The sequence below is a fragment of the Vollenhovia emeryi genome, unplaced genomic scaffold, assembly GCF_000949405.1.
Source record: "Vollenhovia emeryi isolate VEMERY1.0 unplaced genomic scaffold, V.emery_V1.0 DF939197.1, whole genome shotgun sequence".
NCBI classification, from domain to species: Eukaryota; Metazoa; Arthropoda; class Insecta; order Hymenoptera; family Formicidae; genus Vollenhovia; species Vollenhovia emeryi.
This window is the reverse complement of record NW_011967169.1, coordinates 333,489-353,912: the sequence shown is the minus strand read 5'-3', so window position 1 is coordinate 353,912 and position 20,424 is coordinate 333,489. Positions and strand designations below refer to the sequence as shown.

General features: G+C 39.9%; 1 protein-coding gene across 14 annotated transcripts in view; it reads left to right on the top strand.

Annotated features, from left to right (window-relative positions):
* The window catches only part of LOC105561994 (serine/threonine-protein kinase MARK2-like), a 104,139-nt gene that overhangs the window by 71,786 nt on the left and 11,929 nt on the right, over positions 1–20,424 (top strand). For 4 of the 14 annotated variants that reach the window (XM_012012441.1, XM_012012435.1, XM_012012443.1 and 1 more), the window contains exons 2-14: positions 1,666–2,721; positions 3,968–4,259; positions 10,420–10,635; positions 11,095–11,473; positions 11,546–11,766; positions 11,943–12,054; positions 12,947–13,059; positions 13,158–13,359; positions 15,913–16,113; positions 16,732–16,933; positions 18,269–18,436; positions 19,808–19,928; positions 20,056–20,144. In XM_012012441.1, the coding sequence (XP_011867831.1) occupies positions 2,000–2,721; positions 3,968–4,259; positions 10,420–10,635; positions 11,095–11,473; positions 11,546–11,766; positions 11,943–12,054; positions 12,947–13,059; positions 13,158–13,359; positions 15,913–16,113; positions 16,732–16,933; positions 18,269–18,436; positions 19,808–19,928; positions 20,056–20,144 (3,038 nt within the window). In that variant the 5' untranslated portion in view covers positions 1,666–1,999. Of the gene's footprint in view, positions 1–1,665; positions 2,722–3,967; positions 4,260–10,419; positions 10,636–11,094; positions 11,474–11,545; positions 11,767–11,942; positions 12,055–12,946; positions 13,060–13,157; positions 13,360–15,912; positions 16,114–16,731; positions 16,934–18,268; positions 18,437–19,807; positions 19,929–20,055; positions 20,145–20,424 lie in introns of those variants that run through there. The other 10 variants (XM_012012447.1, XM_012012446.1, XM_012012448.1 and 7 more) reach the window with 6 other exon arrangements.

Below are 20,424 nucleotides of genomic sequence, written 5' to 3'. Positions count from 1 at the left end.
CAATTTATGTATGATTAACTATCCTAAAGACATAACAATTTGCGACCTAAAAATTGCAATTATTTTGGATCATTTTTTTGCAACGGTTAAAATGCATGTGTAATATTAAAAGAAAACATATATTTGGTCATACTTTTCACAATATTAAATCATTAAATCCACATAAGAATTGAAGCATTCGGAACTTATAAACTCATTACACATTTTATAACTTTTATATGTTTAAATGCAACTTGAACCTCGGTCTACAATCGTATATTCATCGATCGATCCAAAATCTATCAATTAATATTGGGAAAAAATTTGATTAGCATAATTCATCGTCGGCCGTTGTGTTGTTAAATCTTTCAAATTGCCCTAAGTTTTTCATCGTTTATACATTCGAAATAGCCGGTTCAATTTTCCATTGGCAAAATTGCTTTCCTACCCTTCGCTCTATCGAGGGAACAGGTCACCCCCTTCTAGACTTGGTCTCGTTTCAATCTCGAAGCAAATTTCCGGCTGGTTGCTTCACCTAAGAGAACGAATAGAACGCCACTCGTAGAGCGCAAACATTGGTGGTTCGTTTATATTCGTCTATTCGTTAACTGTTTCATCGAAAAATCATTGTGGGAGAGGAAACTAATATTTAAATAGTCGCCTGAATTTTCGTTTACATACAATACTGCGTTTCTAAATTTGAACGGTAAAACAAGTAAAGTTTCTCAAACATGAAAAATGATTGGATGACATAATCGAATTATGTATTCCCATAAGAGTATTTTTGTATGACACGAAATTAATTTGATGATAAATGCCGTTTATTACATACATCTCGACTTTTGAGTGATAAATTTCTCGTAGGTCTCGTAAAACGTTAACCGTTAACGACATTAATTATTGAAGGAATGTCTTTCACATCGTGGTCGGGCCAGATCAAGACGGAGCTAGTGAAAAATTATAAGTACACGCGTCCTTATCGTCGTCTTAGAACCACACGTGGTACGAGATATTCTTTACCCGATATCTCGGCATATCCCCGATATCGTTTCGCTCGATTGTCTCAAATAAAATATTATGACACATCCGTGAGGTGGATATCGTCTTTATTTATTATAAGAAATTTTGTTAATAGATTAATATCGAATTTGTTTGACTGACATTTGCTTGAGTTAACAAGAAACATTAATTCACATTTCGTATTTAAAGCATAATACATGTATGTGATAAAATTTACGAAATATTATTTTTATGTAAATTCAACGGGCATCGTTTGTATCGCTATTGAAAGTCCTTTTTGTGTAACGAATCATTAGATAATTCTTTAATACTTGTACTTTTTGTACAAGGCGTACGAAAAGTTTCCAATGTGCTGACGCATTTGACTTAACGAGTTAATTTCGTTCGGTTAAACGACATTGTGTAATAGACATCTGAGTCACAAATAAAGACGTGCGCATGTTTACGAGTCTCACCGAGCTTTACTCATTGTCTACTCGCATTAAACCGCGGTAATCCACGAAATCGCGAGTCTCCCTGCGTACCTATCTGCTTTATTCTCTACAACGTTACGATTGCAAAAAGTGCCAACACAGTGCCGCCGTTTAATAAAGCTTTTTCCCTCCATCTACCAGAAAGCCTATACCCGTACCGCTTGTTCGCTTATTGGTACATGTGATTGTGTAGCGGATGAAGGTGTAGAGGAAGAAGGAAAGAATCGGTCAACTGGATCGTGGCTCGTTCTCGGGTTCTGGGTTCTGTGTGATGTGTTTAATAATGATCGCAGTGCTTGACGTCTTTCTCAAAAAGAAAAACACAAGTCTTCTTCTCGACAGAGACTAAATCTTCCGTGCAGCGTCGTTGACCGGTTTGGCCGGCGAATCGATGTTGAAGGTTCATCAGCGAGCGATACGTTATCAACGAAGGACCGTCTTATGAAGACGAGATCAAGGAGAGCCTGAGAAACAGCAACGGCGGCCAATTCCCGTGTTCCTACGTTCCTACGTGAGGTCTCTCGGTGATGGACGATCGAGAGAGTCCGTTCGTGCGAACACAGGCTAGCAGAAGCCTGATTCGACCGCAGGCAGGTGCACGAAAGTTCCTGATGCCGTCGCCCGCAGAAAGGACAGTGCGTCAGCTGAATCGACAAGCTCCTAATGAACCGAGCCCGATGAGCATACCGAAGCGGTTATCGGCGCCGCTCGCGCCTTTGGAGGGCCTGAAGCAGTGGGAACTGGTAGAGGATGACAAGGGTTTGCAGGTAGTGGAGAAACGGTCCGGCGCTTTAAGCCCGATCAGACCCAAGGAGGTACCCACAAGCCCGCTCTATAGTCGCGCTCCCGTTTCCGTAAAGAGACTCCTCAGCGACACGAACATGGACGCGAGTCTGGAGGAGAAGTTAAGAGTCTTCAACGAGTCGAAGATCATCCAACCGATCGGACTTCCGTATGTCCAACAAAGGACGGAGCTGACACCCGCTCCATTGTCGGCGGTGCCCAAGGCGCCGCTCAGTCTCGATTTGATTCTGAAGCAGCAGCGAACAGCATCGACGGGCGCGACGACGCTCGAGAGCACCGACATGCTGCAACGATTGGAGCAGCAAGTTAAGGCCATCGAGATGGGCACGATCGCTGCAAGGACGCGCCACTTGGAGAACAGTTCGGATTTCGGAGCGGAAGTCCAGCTTAGATACAAGGAACACGAGGACTTGCTGCGAAACGTCACTGACGACGAGGCCGAGGGGTAAAATACATACTCTGTCTACGTCATATGTCAATCATCACACGCGCTCATTGACACTGTCGTCGACACTATCGATACCCCCTTCTCATCGAACACATCATTCGCCCATCTTCTTTCCTTGTTCTTCTTCATTCAAAAATAGTCTCGTTGATGCAATCGAGAGATTTTTCCATTAAAAATTCATTTTCATTGAGTAGAAGTAATGGTAATCTCGAAGACGAATCTTAAAAGTAATTTATCTTCATCTAGATAGAAAGACTCGAGAGATTAATCGTGTTTCAAAATTTACATAATGTGTATTCGTCCACGGGATCGTAATCTCAATCTCCGCATGTTAATCGTCGTCAAAATGTTGGAGGCACATTTCAATCGGTCAATATCCGAGAACGCGTACACAGATAGGGCACACGCACACGACCCGTTACCACATTTACAGAGCGACGATGGCCTTAGTGATAATTGAGGAAATCGCCGTCCAACCTCCGCCTGATCCTCGCCGTTTGGCCGATTACCTACACGCCTGATCCGCACAATTGACTGTCCGTTTACACCCACGCGCGTCCCTTTCTTCGATACAATTGGCATTTAGTTTACGCAATGTCGCAACCGTGCAGCGATTCATCCCGTGATTTCCGTCGCTCGGTTCGTCGCCATTGCACGTCGGTCATTACACGCCCAACCGGGAGAGATCAGGGGAGTAGTGCGTGTCGCAGCGACAGATGTTTTGATGAACAAATATACCGGGTGTCACCGAATAGCTTGCAAACATCCCGCGCGGATCCTCTCGATAATTGCTGCTCGGACTCGCTGCGATAAAAAATATCAAGATAGTACTTTTTTTCTGAATTTGTGTCTGCCGGTGTGTAAACAGATAACCAAATGTTGTTCTCCAGTTTATTTCGAGTGGACTTAATCGTAACAATATTTTAATTAAAGATTTCGATACCGAAGAATTTAATGCTGAAAAGTAGGCGTTTAGTCATTTACTTTTATTTTTACCGACTGCCTTTATCTGTCGTGTTCCCCAAATGCAGTATTCTCCCTGCCACGTTTGAAACGTAATCTCCCCGCATTATCCGAATTAATTAAGCACACGCTACCGCGCAAAACGCTCGAATTACGAACACTTGTACACCTGCCATTATTGGTTATCACACACTCGCGATACACGACGCCATAAAACATTGAACGGTCGAAGAAAGAATTATGACGAACGAATTGTAATGAAACGTCAACGAAAAAAAAGGGCCTCGCTGTTGCACCGCGGGGACGCGACGCGGAATTCCACCGGAAACGCCGGCATCGCGCCAAAGAAGCCCACCGTTAAGCTATCCAGGACCGCTTCGGATACGCGGCGAGGGCAAGAAGCGGAGATGAGAGCGCAATCCAGGATGCCGCAAACTCGCGCGATCGTCCGGCCGATAGTTACCAAGAAGGATCATCAGCGACATCAGCAACTGCAACAGCAGAACAACGCGACGGCCGTCCCGCTCAAACCGTTGTCAGACATGCAGAAGAGTATTCAGAGCGAGAAGGAGGTAGATATATATAATATGTATATGTATAGGTATATAGGCATCGATTGCACCGTTATCGCTCGCGTCAGAAACATTATCGGGAAACGTTATCGGGCGTCTTGTCGATCGAGTGATTTCTATCTGATTTCAGGAGAGAAAGAATAGAATCGCGTCACTTCTTGATGTCTATCGTAGAATAATTAGACTGTATGGTATTACGCAGTTGTAACTTTGCCGAGGATTAAGGCCCGAACACGCGAAAAAGCTGTAAGAATTTCGGCCAATCGAAATTTTCAGCATTGCTTAAATTTCAAAATGGCTGCTTACGTTCTCGACTCTCCTTGGTCATTTCCCTCGAGTCTTGGGTTGTCTCGTGTGTTCGGGCCTTTATCGAGCGATTATTGTTGAAATCGTCACGAGCCGGATAGGTACTCGAGTGTTAAAAAAGTTGAATAAAATTGCAATTATAAATAATCCAAAATAAAGAAACATTAAAAACGCAATCACGCGCGGACTTTACGATCGCCCGTATATGTATATCGGCGATGTGACACCCTCGCTGACAAACCGAGTGCAAACGAGTGGCAACGCAAATGCACCTCCACACTTACGTCACACGTATGATTCGTCTCTGCGGCTCATCCGTTCGACCTGAAATAATCCGGACGATTTCCCCGCTTCGTCGAAGCGCCATTCGGATGCCACGTTACAACAATCGCGCAGCCCGTCGAAGTTAATTAATTCTGCATGCAAAATGCATCTGAAATGTCTCGGAAATTTCAGCGAGATTTCCTTCTCTATTTCCATATGAAAAATTATTTATTAACGGTCTAAATATATGTAAATCCTTTAGAGAAACAAAATATGAAAACTTACTCGAGAGTAAAATATATTTATTTATATGTTAACATACAAATTAAGTTTACAAAAATATTTCGATTATTTGATTTGTTTCAATCTAATCACTGGAGTTTTAAGGAGCACATTAAACATGTTTCTCTGGCACTTGATAGAAAATATTGAAGATATAAAAATAGATCATTTTTTAATAGAATTTTTTTATATGCATCAATATAAAACGGCGGATGACATTCTGGAGCGGGACTTGATTTTTACATCCGCATCACCTTTTGTGTGTCGCGCCATAAAACAAATTTTAGATGCACCCCGCGAAAGCGGAAGTGCTGGCTTTGTTTTACGTTATGTATTTCGCCATTTCCCATTTTTCTCGCCGTTTTATGGAGACATAATCATAATCTTCGTAGAAATCCAGCATCAGCAGCTTTCGTCTGTATAAGCATCGTGAGTTTCGTTGAAATCGACGATTATTTTCAATTTAACGCCCGGTTTTCCATTTTCTGGTTAACTGTTAACCATAGGTTAGTCGACTCTATCTTTTTCTATATTATTGTCTAAGAAGAGACAGGACAAACATCTGTGTGTGTGTGTGTGTGTGTGTGTATAATTAATAAAAAATATTTACTATAAAATTTAATTATGCCAATACAAACGATTAATCCGAGATTTAATACGCAGCGTTTTTCAATGCGATTAAAATAATCGTTGATAAAGAGATGCGATATAATTAATGATTTATTAATTTGAATGGATTCGAACGCATTGAGTCTTTATTGTGTAAACGTAATTCAGCTTGAACAATTGGGGGAGATTCTCTGCTGGTTTTTCATGTTTAACAGAGCACCTAAACGGAGCTGCACAATTTATTTGCTAGTTCACGTGTGTACGCGATTCTATTTTCCGTGGAGAATTCGCGTCAACTTGAATCTATTCTTATCCACCTTTTGCGTGGAGTGGATGTCGGCGACTCTTCTCTCGTCGTTACTTTCTCGGTCGATTGATCAGCTGACGGAAGCTGACGCTCTCTTGCCGCTACCTCTTTCAGAAACTTGGACTTTATCCTTTTCATACATGACTCCCGAGCATCCTCGCCCAAGTATCTAACGAAAAAAGAAATCAATGTGCTCTCACACGGAAAGAAAACGTTGTAAGTTTGTTGTTTGAGCGATTTGTCTTTTTATAATCGCCGCAATATTAAGATCGATATTGTCCCAATTCAATTTATTCCTATCTATCTCGCTTAGTCATGCTCAAGTTTATAATGTCGTCAGGGTTTAGAGCGACGCAAATAATAACAATTTTCAAATTAATTTTTTCTCGTTGCGTGTAAATGTTAAGCAACCTCCGGAAATATTTTTAATGCGTTTTTTTACATTAGTGTTAAACAAAAGTCGATGACGCAGGTTATCATTTAACGACACTCGATAGACTTATCAGTCTCATATTGTATATATAACGCTAAACTATGTTGCGATAATCTTTATAGCAGTTGACTCGAGCAGCTGACGAGGCGAAAAATCGCTGCTAGGTAGGACGATAAAGGTGAAGATGTGGCATCCCACACTTTACATCCCACAGATGTGTGCGTCATCATCAGGATGTATCGGTATCTTAGAATTAATTGGAGCATCTTCGACAGCTTCCTTCGATGTTTTCTTTCTTCACTATAAAACGATATCGTGCTAATTTTACCTACTTTTTTTTTATTCCGAAGTACAAATATTATAAATAACCATCTCTTCTGCAGTTACGATAGTCGTAAGACAGAGGCTGCGTCTTTGTCGGCTCGTGTTAGAAATTTGAAGCGTTTTCCTTCGGGACGTGTACCTGCGCTCCGCGACATTCGTCCGATCAGCTGACCAGGCCGAAACCCTCTGCTTTCTCGATTGTGAGCAGCACCCTCGGCTAAAAGGGTAGAACACGGAACAAACATGTGTCGGTGGTTCCCACTTTCCGCGACGCATGCGTGCTTCTATCGAGGTGGGGGTGGCAGGAAGGGTGGGTGAACGACGTCGGGGCTAGGCATTCAAGGGTGGTTCGCTCGCACGTTTCCACCAGGGGGTGGCGGCGCCGTGTATTGATTCTGCTTTCGCATCCCTCGGTTGTGTGGTCTCTTCTCCGAGGGTGGCTCGTTTCGAGGGTGGAAAAGGAAGAAGGCAGTCGCGTACGGTCGTCGTCGACGTCGACGACGACCAAAGCAACCGCCTCTCGTTTCTCAATCATCGTTTCTCTCTTTTTCCATTTCTCCCAGTCTCTTTCTCTTTCTTTCTTTCTCCTGAAAGAGGGAGAACACGACGAGACGATGCACGACAATTGTGATAGACAAACGAGAAAGATTCGCGAACGGTGACATCGCCCTTGACGCAAGTCTGAAGACTCGGCGGAAGCGGATATCGTGGAGAATTCAGGGTGGAACATCTAGGATGACATCGGTTTCCACAGTCTCGATAGGCTCTACCACGGAAGTCTTTTCGTAATGTGTATTTCGTAATTTGTGATTGTGTTTCAATTAACTGTCAGTGAGCTATATCTCAGAAAGCGGTGATGGATCGATGTTAGATGTGAACTGTGCCGAGTCGAGAGATGGTGTCATTGACGTCCTACCTGACTATCGCTGGCGAAAGGTTGACGTGGTAGCGATTAGAGTTTAGCCAATGACGTCTGAAAGAATAATGTACCACGCCTTCGCTGGAATATTCTTGGATTCAGTTGCGACTAAATTTGAAATTGATTGATGAATATCGATAGCGATCTGTACATCAAAGTTGTGTATTCGTTGAAACGGAGTTTCTCAAGAAACAAATCGCTCCCCACTTGGTCGCACAGTTACATTCCGCAGGGAGGGCAAGTTTTCCGAAGACAACGACTCCGAGAAACGCGAGCCGCTCTAGCGGAGTACAAATATCATCTTCGAGGAATCCCCAGTCAATACCAGTACAAAGAGTGCCTCACGAAATATATCGGGCAGTGATGTTCGCAGAATTATATTATGTATTTTGTAAACGATACGCGCGGTACAAGAAAGAGAGATTTAGCAATCGAGAAGTGTGACTCAAATATCATCGGAACTGAAAGTGTCCCTTTAAATCGCGATACCGAAGTCAAAACGGATTACTCATTTATCTTTCCAACCGGAAATCGAGGTGTTCTGATGACAGATGGTGGCGGCCGATATAACAATCAGTTAATTTTATTGAAACACAGTGGTGATTTTTATACGACACCGCCCTACGTCCCGGTAAAATGAACCAGCGTGGTGATACGCTTCGCAAGTTGACTCATCGCTCGACCTTCCAAAACGATCGACCACGAGAAGTGCGGTACTCGATCGTAGGTGATCACGGCCGGTCTTCGTTATCGAGGACGACTCCAGAATTAGATTAATAAAACAAAACAGTCGGAAAAAGGAGTCGGGTACGGTTCGTAATAAATCGTGACGTCGACACGTGGAACGAAGTGACAGTGACGGAAAGATCGAAGGGCGAAGTCGATTAAGATCGATCTGTCTCGCTGTGTCGGACCTTTTCTGCGCGTTCTCGCGATACAGACGAACCCAGCGACATTCGCCGACCATTTAAATCACGCGCATGCGAGCACGAGGAAGCGGTCTACCGGATCCGTCGTCGATCCGTCGTCCATTGATCGTCCTGCTAAGACTCACAAGCAGTCAAACTGGCGGCCTCTAAAGCTGCAGCCACCGCCATCTCGCGCAAGATGGTCACGCGTGGCCTCCTGCGGGTAATACCAAAATCCTGCCTAGTAAATTGTCAAATTGCTCTATCCCGAGGGGTAAACCGCTGACCAAATCATGTACGCCAACGCCTACTAATGCCCAGTGGGCATTACTTTATCTTATCATCTTATTTTATCTTTCTAATGCCCCAGACAGGCCTAATACCCAAACTAATGTCCGGTAATGCCCGCAAACCTGTACACCACAATGCGGGGTTTACCCCTCGCTCTATCCCAATTACTTAATCTCGTCTGCTTTTCACATATGCGCGTTTCATCATAAACGAGTAGTCTACAGCTTTTGTTTGAAATCCCTGATGCCTCTTGTAATTCAAATCCACCCATATCTGACTGGTTGTGCATAGTGCATTTAAATACTCGCGACTTCTTCATAAATACTTGTCACGTCGATTCTGCCGTTTTTCTCTTTTTTCCTCTCTCTTTTTCTCTCCTTTATTAGAGATACAGCGATAAGAAGTAAAAAAAAATCGCACGCGCGACGTCGACGTGGCGCAGCGGTTGTCCTTGCGATTAATACGGGAGGGTCCGGGAGAGCGAGCTCCATACGGAACAATCTGTATCTGGTACACTTTAACGAGTTTTAATTAATTCCGTTGACAATGGCCGCCGCCGCGCCGTGCCTGGAAGTGTCAAGTGCGGCATGTGCGTATGCGTAAATAAATGCGATATGGCGCGAGGTGGGAGGGATCCGCGATTCCTCGCGATGTGGCATTCTCGAGGAATGCGCGCCGAGCTCTTAACGAGCGTTTGCCCCGTATTTCTCCCGCCCCATTCCGTGACTTTAAACGCCGCGCTCGGAGATGCGGCCTAAGTTTCTGAAATAGTTGGCTATTTACGACGCAACTTTGCGCGGCGTTCTCCCGTTTCTCGAAATAAATTAGCACGCTCGGTACATATAGCGCTCGTAATAATTTCCAAGTTATCGAATTTAGATTACGGATTATGTTATGTAAGGCATTAAACTCTTAATTTAATTATACGTTTCCTGTGTCCGTATCTTGAAACCGTTCAATAACTTAATTTTAACGCATCTATTTATATAAAAACCCACTAGCTTAATCTTATTAAGAGTTAAACAATTTGTATACTTTTAAATATCTAAAATATTAACTGTATATGTAGAGGAAAGTCCTCTATTATGAGGTAAGTTTCTAATATGAGATAGCAGGTTCTCAACACCCAAATTCAATCACAAATCTTTTTTCGCTACGAGTACACAATCCAACAATCAATTTTCCACTAAACAGATTTCGCCCCAAGGACAATAAATTCATGGTGGAGTCAACCGAGGATGTCTATTAATTTAACAGAAACCCCGCTATCCCATACTAGGATCCTATCTCATCATAGAGGAGTTTTCTCTATGTCTCTGATATGTTTCTGTCTAAATATATATAATCGATATTAAGTGTCACATCAGGAAGAAGTAAATCGAGAAATTGCTCGAAGTAATCTTAGAATAAGAATTGACATCCGACGATGAGTGTTTTACATACAGCAATTTGACGACAACGTTATAATTCACTTGACTTTTATTTGCTCATCGATCGATGATTTTTACGTGTTACAGACGGGGGATGGCGTAGGGGTGTCGAGTAGCGGAGGTCGGCTCTCTTCGAGGAGTCGAACCTCCGAAGAACCTCATATCGGCAAGTACAAATTACTGAAGACGATTGGCAAAGGTAACTTTGCCAAGGTGAAGCTTGCTAAGCATGTGCCCACGGGGAAGGAAGTAGCCATCAAGATCATCGATAAGACTCAATTGAATCCCGGTAGTCTTCAAAAGGTAACGCTGTATCACTATTATATGATTAAGCTTCTAATCGACCATGACTGGCGATATGTTTTTAACACAGAAAATTTATTGCGAAAAATTGTTAGTCATTCACTGGCGTCAAATAATTCTTAATGTTAATTATATTATATTTTACAATATTATTTTTCTTTTTACAAAGAGTTCAGTAAACAGAAATTGTCGAGACTATAACTAATTTGTCATTTTCATGCTTGTAATGTTAGGTATCATTAGCTGTTATTTTCTATTGATTGTAACGTACAAATCACTACTTTAATTGTATTGCCTTACAATTAGTTTGCATACTAATATTTTCACAAGAAGACTTGTCATCGTCCATGAATCATGTAGCATTATCATAATTTTACGGAAAAAAACTTAAAATGATGCATGCATATTTCACATAAATGTAAGTGTGTGAATCATGCTGATAGATCTGATTAATTACAGCTGTTCCGAGAAGTCAGGATAATGAAGATGCTTGACCATCCAAACATAGTGAAATTATTCCAAGTGATCGAGACTGAAAAGACACTGTACCTGGTAATGGAGTATGCCAGTGGTGGCGAGGTCTTCGACTATCTGGTTCTGCACGGGCGAATGAAGGAGAAAGAGGCGAGAGCGAAGTTCAGGCAGATCGTTTCTGCTGTGCAATACTGCCATCAAAAGAAGATCATTCATAGAGACTTAAAAGCCGAAAATCTGTTGCTCGATAGTGAAATGAATATCAAGATCGCCGATTTCGGTTTTAGCAATGAATTTACACCCGGTAACAAGTTAGACACATTTTGTGGCTCGCCGCCATACGCCGCACCGGAACTTTTTCAAGGTATTCCTTTGAAATGACTCGTGCGGATTTGCAATCAGCTTAAAATTTACTTACGCAATTTTTCATTTATAGGAAAGAAATACGATGGTCCGGAAGTGGACGTATGGTCGTTAGGTGTAATCCTATACACACTGGTATCCGGCTCACTGCCTTTTGATGGTTCGACATTGAGGGAATTGAGGGAGAGGGTATTAAGGGGGAAATATAGAATTCCGTTTTATATGTCCACCGACTGTGAAAATCTTCTTAAGAAATTCTTGGTGCTCAATCCAACGAAGAGAGCCTCATTAGAGGTACGTGGGGATCAGGTTCGAATTGTATTTTAGTCCATTCTTTTTTTATTATTTTACTAAGGTGAGTTAAGGCTAACAAAATTTTTTCTCATCGTTGGGCATTTACCAGCGAGTATTTCTTAATCACGCATAAGTTATGTTTGAGAGAAATAATTTAGCAATTTTTATCGCTGCAGAACATAATGAAGGATAAGTGGATGAATTTGGGATACGAGGATGACGAATTAAAACCGTACTTAGAACCTGAACCTGATTATAGAGATCACAAGAGGATAGGTGAGTCTACCAGTATGTACATAACACTTACTACTTACCGTTTTTATGTTTAATGTCACACCATTGTGAACATTCTACATTATTCAAAATTAATGGCAATAATCAGCCTTTGTCTTCTTCGACACGCATATACATGTGTCCTCAAACTATATATTATGACTTCACGGTTCTTTTAATACATTGGATTTTTCATATAATTTCTTTAAGAAGAATGTTCACATGATTGGGTGTAGTTGGAAAGTTGTGCAATGTAATCACTATTAATATATTATCGAAATATATCAGACAGTCTTACTCAATATTATTCAGTAACACGTACCGTATCACAGTTTTCTACTAGAAAGCTGAATACAGAATCTTTAGAACACGTATAATTTGAGATAATGTCTTGCTAAATTGTATCAAGTAAGAGATTTGTAAGTGCACATTTTCTACGCACAGCGTAAAAACATTTTATAGCTTATTTTTCGAGAATCAGTCTGATTCTGATCTTATTCAGTCTGATATATTTACGTGTGTGTCTGTGAACTGCTTCTTGAAAAAAAAAATTATATTGCATGGAAATATATCTTAATTAAAAATATAATTTTTATAAACTAATGCTAATAAAATTGAACTAAAACCACATCTTACTTTTAAGTGTGTATTTTAAGAATGTTAAAACACGGATATACATCACGCTGACGATAAGTCCAAACTTAAAAAATTTAATGTTCTAATTTCTAAATGTTGTATAGTTACAACAATACGTAGTTCTAATTTCTAAATGTTGTATAGTTACAACAATACGTAGTAAAGCTTTGTGTTTTAATTTTTTGCATCTTTTTAATTTTGAATTATAAATGTTGGAAAATTATTCCAACTCTAATGGATCTGACTATGCCGCCACGCATTATCATTTCAGAGGCCTTAGCCAGTATGGGATACACTCGAAGCGAAATAGAAGATTCTTTAGGACAAGCGAAATATGACGATGTATTCGCTACTTACTTGCTCTTAGGCAGAAAAACGACGGATGTAAGTATACGATGTATCAAGAATAATGTGTAACATATGTACAGGTAGCGTGTAAATCAGTTTTCCTTTACATTTTCCCCGAATTTCTGTTTGCACAGCCTGAAAGCGATGGATCACGATCAGGTAGTTCGTTGTCGCTGCGTAACATTCCACCTCAAGTCAGTTCAGGTGGTGGAGGAGGAAGCAGTGGAGGAACAGGTGGCGCGGTACAGAGTCCATCTCACAGAGGTGTTCACAGAAGTATTTCTGCTAGTAATCCAAAACCCAGTAGACGGGCCTCGTCTGGTGGTGAAACTCTTCGTAAGTGTTATATCCGTTTGTTTTAATCAGAACTCTTAATGCAATATGGCAGTTTAAACTTTACTGTCAAATAACAAGCGTGGATAAGGACACTTATCAAAGTTGGGTAAGATAAGATATCTGTGTTCTTTGTGATCGGAAATTGTGATTTTTATACAATAAAGTTTTGTATTTTGTTTATTTGTGTTGGATGAAGATAATAGTTATTAGTTAATATGTAGTTTCGTTAAACTAAATTTATAATAAGAGTGGTGTAATGAATATGATAACAAAACAAATGACAAGATTCTTTGCTAATATATCTATTAATGTAAGTGCTCTGTTGGAAGAGCGAAAGGAAGTGGTATTATGGAACGAAGAGAGTATTGAGAAGTACAGAAACAAAGAGAGAGAAACAACAATAGGAGGAGAGAAAGTGGAGGAGATCTGGAGAAGCTTGAAGAAGGGAATAGCGGATTGCGTAACGAAGAAAAAGATGAAGATAAGGAAGAGAAAAATCGGAGAGAAAGACTGGTGGGACAAGGAGTGCAAAAGGAAAGAGACTAGTTAAGAAAGCATACAAAAGATGGAAAAACGGAGAGGGAGATAAGGAAGAGTATAGGAGGATGAGGAGAGAGTACGGAGAACTTTGCAGAAGGAAAGAAGAAAAATGACTAGAAAGAATGGAAGAGGAGGCCAAAAACAGTAAAACGGAAGCGCAGATATGGAGAATTATTAACAGGGAAAGAAGAAGAGGAGAGCAGTCACAGGAGGATATAAACATGGAAGAGTGGGAGAAACACTTCCTGAAACTACTGGAAGGTAACAGATGCGGTAGGATAGAAAGGGCAGACAGGAGGAAAGTCGAGGGAGATCAAGAGGAAGGCATAAAGGATGAAGAAATAGAGGCAGAGATAAAGAAATTGAAGAAGAAAAAGGCGGCAGGAGTGGATGAAATAGGAAGCGAAGCATGGATATATAGTGAAGGGCAGATTAGAGAAGTGTTAAAGAAGGTTCTAAAGATGGTCTGGATGGGAGAAGGATTCCCAGAAGAATGGAGAGAAGAACTGATAGCACCGATACATAAAAAGGGAGATGCAAGAGAGGCCACCAACTACAGAGGAGTTACACTGCTATGCACAGCGTACAAGATATATGCGGCGATACTGACGGAAAGGATGAGGAAATAAATAGAGGAGAAGGGAATGCTACCAGAGACGCAGGCAGGGTTTAGGAAGAAGAGAGGTACGATGGACAACGTGTATGTATTGCAACACGTGATAAGAAAGGAGCTAAAGAAAAAAAAGGGGAGAATCTTCGGATTCTTTATGGACCTGAGGGCGGCATTCGACAGAGTGGACAGGAAGGTATTATGGGAAGCGATGGAGAAGAGAGGGATAAGGAGGGGGTTAATAGAGAGGACCAAAGAGATATACGAAAGCACAAGAAACGCAGTCAGGTGGCAAGAAAAATCTCAGAATGGTTCTGGACAGAAAAAGGGGTGAGACAAGGATGTCCACTCAGCCCAATGCTGTTTTCGATCCTGGTAGCAGACGTAGAGGAGGAGATGAAGAAGGGACAGGTAGGAGGAGTGCAGGCAGGAGAAGAGAGGTTTTGGACGCTGGCATATGCAGATGATATGGTCATATTGGCAAAGAGCGAAGAAGGAATGAAGGAAATCATGAAAAAACGTACTAAGAAGAAATGGAGAGGACGAAGGACACATAAAAGAACTGAAAAAAAAGACAAATGTGACGATGAGACAGGTATGGGGAATAGGGGAACGCAGGTTCAGAGATGACTTCAGGAGAAGAATGATGATGTTCAAATACTTAGTGGTAGGAATAGTGACGTATGGGGCGGAAATCAGGGGGTGGAAAGAGAAGGAAGGAAATAGAGAGAAGAAAGAAGAAAGAGAAAAGTTCTATAGGAGGAATGGGTTTAGCTCGGAAGGAATTAGATTACTTAGAGAGGGAGGCGCGGATGTAGGGGAAGTAATAAGAAGGAGGGAAATAGAAAGACACGGGCAATGGATAGACGGTAAAATAAGCAACACAAGGTATAACGAGAGATATAGAGAAACAATGGTAGTGGGTAGACCGAGTTATTTAAGAAAAAGGGGATGGAAAGGAAGCCAAAAGATAATAGCTAGGTGGAGATGCGGGAATGAAGAGGAGAAAAATAAGTTCTGGTTAGGAGAGGAAGAAAGAAGATGCCAAATATGCAGAGAGGGGGAGGGTACGATTGAGCATCTAAGGGGATATGTAGAGAACAGGATGAGGGTAAAGGATATTATAAGCGAGGAGGGGAAGAGGGAAGCGAGAGAGTGGATGAGCGAAATCAGAAAGCTGAGAGAGGGGGGAGGATAGGGGAGAGAGAGAGAAGGAACAACAGAGGGGAAGAGTATAGGATGATGGATGTAAGGTGTGGATGAATGAATGGGTTAAGGAAAATATTGTAAACGAAGTCCACTTCTTGGCTATGTAAGCTGAAGGAAATAAATATTATTATATTATTATGTAAGTACTCTGTTTAAAATAAGCTATTTTATTATATAATCTTTTCGCTTATTAGGAGGCGCACCCAGTCCAGGTAACGCAACGAATCACAATCACGCGACTGCAATAACTGGCACAACTGTGACTGGAAGTGGGGGTAATTTTAAACGACAAAATACCGTGGACGCTGCCACAATCAAGGAAAATAGCGCTCGCGTTTCTGCAAGCCGGCCCTCTGCACCTAAAAACAGTCAACCACCTGGGCAATTAGATACTAGTGAGTTGTTATACTTTGTCCTTGAACAATACTTTATAATAGAAATTTCTTTAGAAAAAAAAATATATTCGATTTTTTGTCGCGCTATATTTCCTTCGTGATGCTTGAGCAAAATCTTTGGGTGAGGTTGCTTTGGATAAGGGCGCAATTGTGTAATACCTAATTTATCGAATTTACAATTAATTTGTAATTTATCTGTTATTTGTGTTATTCGTATTATTCCGTATCGTTCATAAATCATAAATTTTATCGTACTTATCGTTACATTCATATCGTTCTCGAAGATTCTGATCGTACACATTTTAATGTCCAATTGTCATGCCTGTTTCTTATATGTTTGTATGTAAGATTGAACGCATAATCATGTTGTCATAATTTTATTTCATATCATGCACATATATCTCTAAAATCTAAAATCATTTATCATGTTGGGTCTTTACAATGCATTGACTTGTGCAAAAGAGGGACGAGTCGATTACTTTCTATGTTTGTTCCTTAATATGGAAGCAGGTTAGACGTGGCAGCTCATAATCTTTTTGATGATATGTTTCTGTTTGTTATAATTTAAAGTATGTTGCTTTTTGTTTTGTGTTGAACCATATCTAATGAGGCTTGCAGTGACAATGTTCATTCTAGGCGTGGGTACAAGTCCTGGTGGTAAAGCAAGGGTAGGCAAGAGCAACACAATGAATGCAGGAGTAGGTGGTGGTCGGCCTCTTACCTCACCTGCTCCTGGTTCTGTTGGTCGACGTAGCACCATCTCCTATGATCAAGCGAAAACATCATCATCGTCTACTGAAAGAACCAACGAAGTACCCAGGTATAGTGATAACCAATTATTTTTATTCGAAACATGCGATCTATTTACATGAAAACAGAACACAAATATAATTTAAGAATAAACCTCGAGTGCTAGAAAATTCTTTATTATATTTTTTTTCTGATATTCTATATATACATATGTATTCTCACTTCTCGATTTAACGTATGGGATATTGGATGTGTATTTAGTTTTCGTCCCTTATATATAACTTAAACTTGTTATTATCAACTTATCTTGGCAAATTAAATTACAGTCCAGTATCTCATTAACTATATAACGATATATACATAAAATAAGAATATTAGTGCATCTCGTGTGACGTTTTCTATCGACTTAACACTTTTACTTTCACTAACTGTAGACGACTGATTACTTATGTGTGCAAAGTACACTAAACCATTACTCGAGAAACGACTTGATAATCGAGTGAATAATAACAAAGTCTGTCATTAAAAGCCGCGGGGAGTTCATTTGTTTGTTGCATTGCTCTAGCATGCTGGCTGCTGCCTGCCAATCGTTCATTGCGATATCACTTTCTTTATGGCTTGACAGATGTATCAAATGGACAATCCGATGTAACGTTTATACATGTACATGTACAAACGCTTGCTGAAATGATATCAGACCACAGACGCATCCACATGTATAACTCTGTTATCTCAAATATATTTCTAGTCGAGAAGGTGTTTAGATACACACATTAACATCATCATACATTTTTCATCTTTACGTTGTAGCATCATATTCTGTTCTCTTATCGAGCTCCATTTCGCGAAGATTACATTAGCTGCGGCAGTTAGTATTTTCATTCTCCTTTTTCCGTCCTTACGATTCCCTTTTACATTCCTTGTCAACAAAGTTTTGTTACAAAATATATATTTCTGTAAAGATATATATAATTTATATGTGTATATATGTTACACATACATGTATATATATGTGCCCAGGGTTTTTAGAATTTTTACGGATAAATGAAACACGTTTAGGTATATATGAAAATTAATTAAATATACTTCTTTCTTTGTTTAAAACAATATACAACATAAAAGACGAACTAACATTACATAAGTAAGAATTAAATCATTATTTGAAACAAAAAAACTCTGAATGTAATTCTTTATTTTCATTCGAGAATTAAATCTATTATTATGCATAAATACGTAATAAAATATTTTCGATATCTAAAATTTCAGAAATCGTAAATCTCGCCCCGGTTTGCTTTTGTACAATCTCGAGAGATTTTCTACTTCTTTATATTATATAAAAACAAAAATAGGATTGAATCTCGTGGAACATAAGGTTCGGCAATGTGCTGATTAGTTTTGTGCACAGCCTGGGCGAGGGCACTAGACCAACGCGGGGTCACACCAAGTCTGCGAGCATCAGCGCAAGTCACCGTTCCTCAAGTGGTGTACCCCCCAGCGACCATTCACTACTGGACCCTCAACCACGCAACGCCCACAACTCCTTACTCGCCACTGCTGACCCTCTTAGGCAGAGGTACAGGCCCCCGATGCCTAATACAAAAACCGAAAGACCTGCATACATTCCTGCATATTTTTAAATATATATATATATTATATATATTTCGGATATACATTCGTTCTTTCATTTCATTACTTCTTTCTTGGGCCACTAACTCTCTTAGGGTAATTAGGTCTCTCTTGTCATTTCAGTCTCGCTAATTTTGTCGGAGCAGACGATGAGAAAGCTCGTTTCTCAGAAGCTCAAGAACGACAGTGCCGATCTCTTTGAGTGCTTCATTAAAAAAATTGTCGACATAGGGATTCTCTAGGATAGTTTCTGGTCATTCTCTCATTGTTTCTCAATTCTTTTTTCTCATTGCTTTTTTTTATACTCCTCTCTCTCTCTCTCTCTCTCTCTCTCTCTCTCTCTCTCTCTCTCTCTCTCTCTCTCTCTTCCTCTTCTTTCCTTTTCATTTGCATGAGATGAACTTGGCTAGATTTCTACATCAGCTTTGTTGCTTTCTTTTCCATTTGTATAAAAATCATTTAGGTTTAATCATGGTACAACCATCTCATTACGATTCATGATACAATTTCGACATGCTTACATTTCGCTCACTTGAAAATTTTTGTATGACTCTTGATTGATTACTAAGCTTAATATGTAGGAGAATTATGATAATATACTGTAGTATATAGAGGAGCATGTTGTCACAATTTGTTGTATGAAACAACGTACTTATTTTCAATTGATTATTAACTTTATATACAAATACGCGTGTTTGATGTGTATATTTCTCTATATTTTCCTAGTCAATTTCGACAATTTACTGCATTGTATATAGAAAATAAGCTGCTACTTAATAGTATGTAGTTTATAAATTATTTATACGACCCGACACTTAAGTTGTACTTAATATCATTTACAATCATGAAGCCTTTTCTAGGGTTATTATACAATTTAAAACGCATCTCTCGCAAAAAGCACAATTATATTGTTGAAATAATTCTTCCCAACATGCATGCGCAGTTGTAAACTGTGCCTATTTGAACAATAACTTGCTACATATTTTTTATCAGTATGAATTAATTTCTCTTATCAATATTGCTTTATTAACTCTATTCACTTAACTTATAAGACATTGCTTGCGCGTTGAAAACTTTTACAATAATATATTTAGAAATATAGTAGTTAAACAACTAATTATCTACCTTACATCCTCTTTGCATCTTGATACCAGCTTCACTTTAATTGAATGGGTGATAATATGGTAGTGTATTTACTGCGAACTATATTTTCCACGATCCGTTATGTGCATACAAGTAAAAATGCTGATAAATCAGCTTATACAGTTATCACGCGATTGCAATCTGTATTAAAACAGAAATCATTATTTGTTATTAGTTTGGGTGTATGCACAAGCAACAGACTGGCCACAACCACTACGCCAGCATTTCCACGGAATGTTCCGAGCCGCAGTACGTTCCATTCTGGCCAAAACAGAGCACAGCGAAATCACACTCAGGTGAGCCCTCAAGATATACCTGTAGGAGAAGAATCGGATCGACAAGTTTATCTTTTTCATTAGCTAGTAATTGTTAATTATAAAGAGTTATTTATTTTATTAACAATTAACATGAATATGTTTTCAGGGTCACACACAAACGCAGGACACAAATGCAATTAGCCCACTAGCAAGGCCGTCCTTCTTCTCAAAATTATCCTCCAAGTTCTCCAAACGGTAAGTTCTATGATTAATTAAATTGATACTTAACGATATCGGTATTTGACAGCATGCTAATAATTTGTACGATTGTATTACCACTGTACATTTACGAAGTTTTTTTTTACCGTTCACGTATTTTGTAATATGAGCCAATTGTGTGAAACAAACAATTGAATGGGATTATACTCAACTCAATAATTTCCTAATTGATATTAATGTAAAATTTAAAAAAAAGTTTAATAATTACTGATAATTGACTCCCGTAAAGATGATGAAGATATCTAGAAGAGAAGTG